Source organism: Salvelinus namaycush, chromosome 25 (assembly GCF_016432855.1).
Source record: "Salvelinus namaycush isolate Seneca chromosome 25, SaNama_1.0, whole genome shotgun sequence".
NCBI lineage: Eukaryota > Metazoa > Chordata > Actinopteri > Salmoniformes > Salmonidae > Salvelinus > Salvelinus namaycush.
This window is the reverse complement of record NC_052331.1, coordinates 7,606,741-7,617,021: the sequence shown is the minus strand read 5'-3', so window position 1 is coordinate 7,617,021 and position 10,281 is coordinate 7,606,741. Positions and strand designations below refer to the sequence as shown.

Here is a 10,281-nt window from a genome sequence, read left to right as displayed (position 1 = left end):
AGTAAATGAGGGATACAAAGTATTTTGAAAGCAGGTGCTTCCACACAGGTGTGGTTCCTGAGTTAATTAAGCAATTAACATCCCATCATGCTTAGAGTTGTATAAAAATGCCCAGTTGCCCATTATTTTGGCTACCATAGCAAGATGAGATCTCAGTGACTTTGAAAGAGGGGTCTCAAAGAAGCATAGTTTTTTAAATGTAACTAGGCAAGTCAGTTAAGAACAAATCCTTATTTACAATGACGGCCTATCAAAAGATAAAAGGGCTCCTGCGGGGATGGGGGCTGGGATAAAATATATATATTATATTGGACAAAACACATTTAAAAAGGGGTTGTGGTTGTGTGTTCCAGACACTTGTAGAATCTCGGCCAAGGCGCATTGAAGCTGTTCTGGCGGCTCGTGGTGGCCCAAGCCCTATTAAGACACGTTGTTGATGTTTCCTTTATTTCGTCAGTTACTTGTATGTACACAGAGAAGACAGTTTGTAGGTGCGCACACATATTCAGCCTCAGGAAGTCTCAAGGAACACGTACCCAAAGTCGGACAGTCGTGTCCAGATCAAGAGGTCATTCATTTCCATGAGTCAACACACATACTCTCAACGCACTCACAGATTTACAGCATACTGGATGCTCCTCTTCAGGTACTGTAGGTTGATGACTTTGTATAGCTCCTTACAGACACACACACAGAGCTAAAACACACACAGACACACACACACACCCTCTCCTCCTCTCTCAGGCGTGTGCTGCAGCCAGGTCTTGGTTGATGAAGCGTCGTAGTCTCTCCAGGTATTGGCTGTAGAGCTCTATGTCGTTGTGTCCCGCCCCCTCCACCCAAAGTGGCTCCACGGCCTTGGGACAGCGCTCAAACAGAGCCAGGCCGTGGGAGAAGTCGATCACCTCGTCCTCCGTCCCGTGGATGATCAGCACCGGGGATGGGATCTTAGACACCTTCTCTATGCTGCAATACATCGGTTATAATCAGTTAGTAAGCAGTCTACGAGACCTTGTCCTTGTTTCTGCGATTGCATTTGTGTATGATTGTTTTGTAATGTGGATTTTGGGTGAGGAGTCCAAATATCTATTTAATCCAAAAGACGTGTGCCTTTATGACAATTTATTTTGTTCTGGATCTAAATTAAGCATTCTAATGGTTTTTTTGTGTGCATGTGTGTCTTACTTGGGGAAGGCATCAAAGCAGTAGGTCTTCTTGGTGTCAGGGAAGGCCACCCTCATGCCAGAGGTGAGAGGGGAGTGGAGCACCACAGCAGCACACTCAAACCTGGACGCCAGGTCCACCGTGGGTACCGTGCCAATACTCTGCCCATACAGGATGATGTTCTCTGGGCTGATGCCATACCTGACACACACATGCACAGAGACAGAGAAATGAGTAAACAAATACAGGGAGAACCAAAATAGGTCTACTTGTTTTTCCAACAAGCTCTCACAGTCTGACATCGGAATTAGACGTTCATCCATGTTTCTTAAACGTCAGGGTTGAGGTTAAGCATTAACTCCAAATGGTTAAGGTAAGGGTTAAGGTAGGTTTTAACAAGATTCTATCGCTGGATTCGAACTTGCAACATTTGGAATCAAATGCAGATGCTTACGCCCATCCGCCATCCCCTTCCTCAATGCTCAAGCAAAACCTACTTGAAGTGGCCAGTTTCCAAGTCATCTCTTAACATCCTCAGACATGGATGGATGTCGAATACTGACCTGTATCACGGGTGACCTGGCTGTGGTATTCACAGTGCTTGCTAAGGCTGTCCCTGACAAAAAATTATATTGGTTGACCGAGAGTCATCTGTTATTTCGACCAATGGATTGTTCGAAAAAAAAATTAAGTATATCTTTCCATATATAGACACATCCTATGTGTTTTAATCAAATCAACTATATGCTCGTCTGATGCTTTAAGCGCACTGCTTAATAAAATAATTAAGTCACACAGATGAATGAATAGAGGGAGTCCGACAGCAATTGATTTTATTGTGGCGGGCTCAGACACTCAGATGACAAACTTGGAAAGGGGTATGGTTGCTCAGGAGGTAACGGGGAAGTCAGATGTGTACCAAACAAGTGCTGTTAGATTACAATACCATTTATGGACCGTTTAGAACAATGTATACACTAAATAAATTAAAAACGTACCAGAGAGTCTGTTGTAAGGTTATTTTTTGGGGGAAAGCCTTTATTACAGCAAAGACTAAAAACAGACACATGCGTTCGTGAATGCAATCGCCGACATGGAACAATATATTTATTGTTTACACTAATTATTCAAAGATCGCTTTGTCATTTTAATTTGAAACCTAAAAAAAAATATGCTCGATTGCATTTCAAATCATGAATGACTCGTATGCTGTGTGATGTCATGAACGAAAGAATGATTGACACAGTAGCCTACATAAGTATTGAAATATGGGCCTGAGTAAGTTATGGCATTAAGCCTAAACAGGAAGCGCTCTTAGGTCTACACCTTGATGGTGGGTATACAAGGCTGCTCTAATAAGCCCACTAATGATAATGACATCACTTAATATTATAATGATGATCATACTAGTAATAATAACAATAAGGTGATCAAGAAAATATAATTATTATAAATATTGTTTTTCTGGCAATTTGGAACAGTGTAAACAACGCTAAATAAATTAAGTAATGCCAGAGAGGCTGTTCTAATGAAAAGAAAGTGCAAAGCCTTTATTAGAGCATAGCAAAGACTAAAAACAGACAAATTTGTGAAATTGTTTATCCGACATCTTGTGGTTGCGTGAGGCTTGGTGCTCACGGGATCAGTAGGCTATTAAAACAAACACTCAAACAGGCAACAGAAGCAGGATCTGTCTTATTTCTGTAGATATGGATGGTTTATAAACCCAGGCACATTTAACAGTTAGGCTGTTGATTACAGACCTAATTAAGTTGGGGTTTCCTCTCTCCTCACTGTTCTTAGACAATTAAGTCAAGGGCTGTTTTCTCATCTTCTAACTCTGCTGCTGCTTCCGCCGCACCGTTCTCAACACCCACCAATATGCTGGGTAACTTCGCTATTATCCGCATAGCAACATGGTCTAGGAAAAGGCGGCAATTCGACAGCGCACTGATGTTTCAGAACAGCGACCGCTACCCAACGTGGAAGAAAGCGCATTTGTAATAAAATTATATCATTTTTTTGTGTTGCACCATTGTTCTTACGTAACATAACCATATACAACTTCAGTAGCACGTCTTAGAGTGATGGACTGTGCCATCCCCACGGCCTCCACAATGGATTAGTCCACTCAGGCAGTGACAATTAGACAGTTGTCTTATACACCATGAAAAAAAGTGTTTATTTTTGCTACTGCTCGACGAAAGAAATCTCAAATCTCAGACCAACAGCCTATCGACCAAACAATCGACCAGTTGACGAAATGGGGTCAGCCCTAGTGTGTGCAGCCTCAGCCCAGCACTATATAAGGAAGTTTCACACAATTTTGAGCTACAGTTTGATTCAGAGTTTGATTATTTGTTACATTGCATTTTTTGCCTCCCATTTGGTCCAGTTCATTTCACATTGCCAAATTCCAAACAAAAAATCCTAAACAAAACCATATGTCCACGCAAGTCATTTGTTTATTTGGCAAAAACGCTCACGTTAAATCCATCTACAGTGCCTTCGGAAATTATTCAGACCACTTGACTTTTTCCACATTGTTAGGTTACATATTCTAAAATTGATTACATCGTACATTTTTTCTCATCAATCTACACACAATACCCCATAATGACAAACCAAAAAACAGGTTGAAGAAAAAAACTAATATCAATATTACTCAGTACTTTGTTGAACCACCTTTGGCAGTGATTACAGCCTCGAGTCTTAGGTATGACGCGACAAGCTTGGCACACCTGTATTTGGGGAGTTTCACCCATTCTTCTCCGCATATCCTCTCAAGTTCTGTCAGGTTAGATGGGGAGTGTTGCTGCACAGCTATTTTCAGATCTCCTTGAGATGTTTGTTTGGGTTCATCCGGACTCTGGCTGGGCAAATCAAGAACATTCAGAGACTTGTCCGGAAGCCACTCCTGCCTTGTCTTGACTGTGCTTAGGGTCGTTGTCCTGTTGGAAGGTGAACCTTCGCCCCAGTCTGAGGTCCTGAGCGCTCTGGAGCAGGTTCGTCAAGGATCTCTCTGTACTTTGCTCCGTTCATTTTTCAGTCGATCCTGACTAGTCTCCCAGTCCCTGCCACTGAAAGATGTCCCCACAACATGATGCTGCCACCACCATGCTTCACCATAGAGATGGTGCCAGGTTTCCTCCAGACGTGACGCTTGGCATTCAGGCCAAATAGTTCAATCTTGGTTTCATCAGACCAGAGAATCTTGTTTCTCATGGTCTGAGAGACTTTAAGTGCCTTTTGGCAAACTCCAAGCGGACTGTTGTGCCTTTTACTGAGGAGTGGTTTCCGTCTGGCCACTCTACCATAAAGGCCTGATTGGTGGAGTGCTGCAGAGATGGTTGTCCTTCTGGAAGGTTCTCCCATCTCCACAGAGGAACTCTGGAGCTCTGTCAGAGTGACCATTGGGTTCTTGGTCACCTCCCTGACCAAGGCCCTTCTCCCCCAATTGCTCAGTTTGGTCGGGCGACCAGCTCAATTAAGAGTCTTGGTGGTTCTAAACTTCTTCCATTTAAGAATAATGGAGGCCACTGTGTTCTTGGGGACCTTCAATGCTGCAGACATTTTTTGATACCCTTCCCAAGATCTGTGTTGCGACACAATCCTGTCTCTGAGCTCTACGGACAATTACTTCGACCTCATGGCTTGGTTTTTGCTCTGACATGCACTGTCAACTGTGGGACCTTATATAGACAGGTGTGTGCCTTTCCAAATCATGTCCAATCAATTGAATTTACCACAGGTGGACTCCAAGTTGTAGAAACATCTCAAGGATGATCAATGGAAACAAGATGCACCTGAGCTCAATTTCAATTCTCATAGCGAAGGGTCTGAATATTTATGTAAATAAGGTATTTCTATTTCTGCTAAAAACTTGTTTTTGCTTCATCATTATGGGGTATTGTGTGTAGATTGCTTAGTATTTTTTATATATTTTTTCATCCATTTTAGAATAAGGCTGTAACGTAACAAAATTTGGAAAAAGTCAAGGGCTCTGAATACTTTCCAAAGGCACTGTATGTTTATCCTGAACCATCACTTGTGAGACCCATTCTTCATATTACTTACGCTTTGGTCTTCCAACAACATGCGGGATGAAACAGCGCAAAAGCCCCTCTAACTGCGGCGTGAACAGGCTATATTCAATAGCCTATCCCCGGTATAGTCTCCGTCTCCCCTAATCTACATATACTCACAGAATGTTTCAGAGATATCAAGTCATGATGCTGCAGGCTGCATTTCATCAAACGCTCGCAGTGAAACAACCAATAATACCGTGCGACTCTGGTTCCTTTCCTTTGTTTGGTCCGGACTGCGTTCTCACCTGCAGCGAACCGCATCATGGTACGAATTGAAACGGACCAAGACCACCCTTTTTGAGCAAACCACAGTGTGTTGCTTAGTGTGCTCCGGAATACGGGTAGTGTGTTCACACCAGTCCAAACGAACAAAATTATGGGGGAAAACGCAACAGAGTTTGGAAAAAAACACTCCAAACAAATTCGGTGTGAACGACCCCTAATTCAGCTGATCAAAGGTCTTGATGATTAGTTGACGAGTGGGTGTGGCTGTGTGTGTGTGTGTAACAGCTGTTTACCGGGAGCGTAGGGCGTGCCAGGCAGCGTCTATGTCAGCGTAGAGGTTCTTCTCTGAGGGTTTGCCAGTGCTGACACCATAGCCAGAGTAGTCGTAGGAGAAGATGTTACAGTTGATACGCGTGCCCAGGCCAATGTAGAAGCTACTCATCTGACCCAAGTCTACTGCATTACCATGGGAGAATAGCAATGTGAACCTAGGAGAGAAGGAGATGGGGGGAGGGAGGGAGAAGGAGGGTGAGAAGGTGATGGGGAGGAGGGAGGGAGAAGGTGATGGGGAGGAGGGAGGGAGAAGGTGATGGGGAGGAGGGAGGGAGAAGGTGATGGGAGGGAGGGAGGGAGGGAGGGAGGGAGGGAGGGAGGGAGGGAGGGAGGGAGGGAGGGAGGGAGGGAGGGAGGGAGGGAGGGAGGGAGGGAGGGAGGGAGGGAGGGAGGGAGAAGGAAAGGGAGAGGAAATGAAAAAAAGGTACAATTTAAGAGAACGTAAAATAGAAGGGTGATGTACTGTACAATAGAACCATAGAATTTAATAGAACACTATCATACTTGATGCATTTCTATAAATAGAACAACCTGCACAGATGTCTATTTTTAGGGATAGACACTATGCACAGAGAGAAACAAATGCCATCTCTTTGAAAATAAACAAGAGAAATGTCACAGCCCACCAATTGATTAACACTGTTCTAAATTTTTCTTCCTCCCCTCACTCACTCACTCACTCACTCACTCACTCACCTGGCATTGGGGGCACAGCGGATGTACATGCAGCCCACCCTGTTCCCCCGGCTAGACCTTGTCAGGAACACGTCCGTCATGTCCAGCTCTCTCTGAGTGTACTGGAACTCTGCCCTCTCTGTCAGGTGGAGCTTCCACCTGCCCTCTCCTCCTCCCCCTCCTCTGTCTCCCCCTCCGCCACCCAGCCGGGAGCGCAGGCCCGGAGCCCCCAGAGAGGGGGGTGCACCCCCAGGCGTGGTCCCGGCTGCTGCCGCAGCTGTAGCCTCTGGGTCTGGCAGCATTGAGTAGGTGGGCTCTGGAGGGAGGAAGGCCAGCTTGGCTGCAATGCGGCTGGGGCAAGGAGGGCAGCAGAACAGGCAGCATAGCTCTCTAATGGACAGGCCGTTCATCTTCTACTGGGGGGGAGAGGGGAAAGTGTGTGGGGGGTGAGTGTACTAAACAGCTTGCCTAGCCGTATATATGACAGACTGATGGATGAAGCATCTGATGGTGAAGAGAAAATATTCTACCTGTATTAAAGTTCCTCAGGGACTTGAAATGAGATGGCACAAAGGTGCCAACACCACTTGATCACGTCACTCAGCAGGCTGGATCAGTGGGCAAAAAGAGTACAATGAACACAGAGTACAGACCTGCTCAGTTGGCTAGCTTACTACCACATTATTCTGTAAGGTGGGACAATCAAATTGAGATTTGAACCAGTGACCCTGTGGATACATGTTATACGTTCTGACCTCAGTCTTGGCTGAGACGTATGCCAGCCTTGCATACATAGGAAGCCGTAGCTACTATTTAGTTAACAATGCAATACAATTTCAGAATTCACAAGCTAACGTTAACTAACTATAGTAGCTCATTTACAATGTCCTAAAAATTCACATAGTGTGTATTCACGTTAACTAGCAAGCCACCGCTACCAGGAAAGGAAAGATAATATCTAGGTAACTTTAACTTCGATATCATACTGCATATTATGGTGAATCACTCAGTAACACTGATGTTCAATAATGAGGATAGTTAAAGCTAGTTAACGTTAGCTAACTAGCGAATTAGCTTGATAAACTAGCTATATTGATTGTGATGTACCCTAGCTAACCCTGCTAGATAGCTACCGGTACATAGAGTAAACGTTATGTGTCGAAAAATATAGCTTGGGAAACGAGACGATATTTAGCCAGCTAAATCTGTGGCTAATGTTAATGCAATAACGTTAGCTAGTTATCGGTAAATAACTTGCTAGGTGGTGTAGCTAATGCTAGTTGGTTAAGCTAGCTATGTCAAAACATCAATTAGCTAGCTAACGTTAGCTAGCTTAAGGTTAATTTACCTCTTCACGATGGGTTTGCGGACAAGATAAAATATTCCTGTCTATCAAAAAAGAGCTGCACAATACCTCGAAAATTCTTCTTGAGCCCTGACATGGGTAATGTACTATGTATAATTTGATATGTGTCTGTCATTTGTAGATTGGCTAGATAAATATCATGACTACTACTTATTTTTTCCACAACCCTTGCCGAATAGACCCGGAAGTGACGGAGGAGAGGGCGTAGCCCATTGCATTCATTTAGCGCTTACAATGTTACATTTCACAAACTTGTCGTTTTCACTGATTACATTGTGATACTATATATTTGCACTGGAAAAGAGCATACCGTGTGTGTGTGCGTGGGAATTTTCCTTGTTTTACTATCCTTGTGGGACTGTTGGGGTTAGAAAAACAAGGAATATTTTCCCTAATGTGGTATTTTCCCACATCCCCATGAGGATAATGGCTATTTTAAGATCAGGGGTTAGAGTTAGGGTTAGAATTATGGTTAGTGTAAGGGTAAGGGGTTATAGTTAGGGTCAGGGTTAGGAAGTAGGTGTGAGAGAGAGCGAGAGGGTAAGAACCTTAGGTTTGGTCAGTGTGTTTCCTCTGGGACCTTAATTAGAGAGGGACAGGTCAAAAAGTATAAAACTGCCCCTATTTGCCTAGAAGGGTTTAGTATTTGTCAAAATTGACTTTTGTAGCAGGTTTAGAACACACACAGCAGGTTAGGAGAATTAGGTTAAGGTTAGGAAAATGTTTAGGGTTAGCTAAAGTGCACAAAAAGTTATCTGCTTTTGACTTCAAATTTAAAAGCTGTTTCCCATCTAGAAATGTGAGTGTGGATCAGAGCATTTTACCCGAAGTGTGTGGTGTCATTGCTTTGCTGTGTCTGTTGGAGAACTATGGCTGTGTTTACACAGCCACCCAAATAACCCAATTGTGTTTTTTCCATATCCAATCTTTTCTTCTGACTATCAACACTCAGTTTTATATGTGACCGACCCACTATCAAATGTGCACATTCACACTGATGTAGCCTCTGAAGTACCGTTTAAGATGCTCATTTCCTGTCACTGTTCCTTTACATTTTGGGGTGGTCGTTATACTAATGAAGGGTCATGTGTAACAAACAAAAAACACTTCAGAACAAAACAAATCCGGTGTCAGTGTCCATACTGCATGAAGTTACATATGGAACATCAGAATTGTATCAGGATTGAGATCCGTATGGATGTCGTATACAGCACCAGTCAAATGTTTGGACACACCTACTCATTCAAGGGTTTTACTTAATTTTTTACAATTTTCTACATTGTAGAATAATATTGAAGACATCAAAACTATTTTAAAAAACATATAGAATCATGTAGAAAGCAAAAAAGTTTTAAAACAAATATATTTATATTTGAGATTCTTCAAAGTAGCCACCCTTTACCTTTATGACAGCTTTGCACACTCTTGGCATTCTCTCAACCAGCTTCATGAGTTAGTCACCTGGAATCCATTTCAATTAACAGGTGTGCCTTGATAAAAGTTCATTTGTGGAATTTATTTCCGTCTTAATACATTTGAGCCCATCAGTTGTGTTGTGACAAGGTAGGGGTAGTATACAGATGATAGCCATATTTGGTTCATATCATGGCAAGAACAGCTCAAATAAGCAAAGAGAAACTTTAGTCCATCATTACTTTAAGACATGAAAGTTAGTCAATACGAAACATTTCAAAAAAAAAATTTAGTGGGGGGGGGGGGGGGGGTCCAAGCAGTATATTGAACCCTTACTCCACTGAGGTAATTGTCTTTCAATTAACCTATGTATTTGTATTTCTAAAATATGTACTGTTTATGTTTAAATGTGACTAACTGTTTTCTCTGTGTTTCATTATGTAGTTCTAATTATCACTGTTTTTGGTCAGTTTTTTTTCAGTTGTGAACTTGGTCAACTAGTAGTCTTTGAAAGCACTGCAGCACTACAGACATTCATGTCATTAGTGTTGTGTTTCACTGTAGCCTATGTAAAACAAGCCAACTTAAACCTTTATTCCTTCAATAAACGTTGCTTATTTTTTATACTGCATCTACCTCTGGCTGTGTTTATGGACCTAGAACGTGTGATACCAATAGATTTTACAGATGGATAAGACTATTTACGTAATTAGGAAAACCATAATTTACAACAATGACCTTGTCTGTCCTACCTCACAGGATAGTATGAATAGGCTATAACACATTTGATTGAGTGAACATATAATTACTGTACACAATTATAGAGATACCCTGCTCTTATTTGTTGAGATCCTTCTCTGGAAACATCTGCCACTCAGCCCCCCCTTTTGTCTTATTTCTTTACTTTTGACAGCTTCCACTGATGGCATGGAAGTCGATGACAGCAACATCACCTATTTCCCTGTGGAAAATGATCACACTCATCTTTCCTCTCTCATTGTTCATTCCTACAGCAGT

The 10,281-nt window shown here is 42.7% G+C and overlaps 1 protein-coding gene across 4 annotated transcripts; it reads right to left on the bottom strand.

Moving 5' to 3' along the window:
* Positions 1-323: 323 nt before the first annotated feature.
* LOC120020019 (alpha/beta hydrolase domain-containing protein 17A-like) lies at positions 324-8,025 on the bottom strand. Of its 4 annotated transcripts, none has more exons than XM_038963442.1 (6): positions 7,834-8,025; positions 7,016-7,093; positions 6,507-6,901; positions 5,771-5,965; positions 1,186-1,365; positions 324-966 (listed from the first exon to the last, which is right to left on the bottom strand). In XM_038963442.1, exons 3-6 carry the CDS (start codon positions 6,893-6,895, stop codon positions 741-743), a joined length of 990 nt encoding a protein of 329 aa, XP_038819370.1. In that variant the 5' UTR covers positions 6,896-6,901; positions 7,016-7,093; positions 7,834-8,025; the 3' UTR covers positions 324-740. The 4 variants fall into 4 exon arrangements, with proteins under 4 accessions (XP_038819370.1, XP_038819369.1, XP_038819372.1 ...); XM_038963441.1 differs by having other exon boundaries at positions 6,507-6,898; XM_038963444.1 differs by having other exon boundaries at positions 7,900-8,025.
* Positions 8,026-10,281: the final 2,256 nt, after the last annotated feature.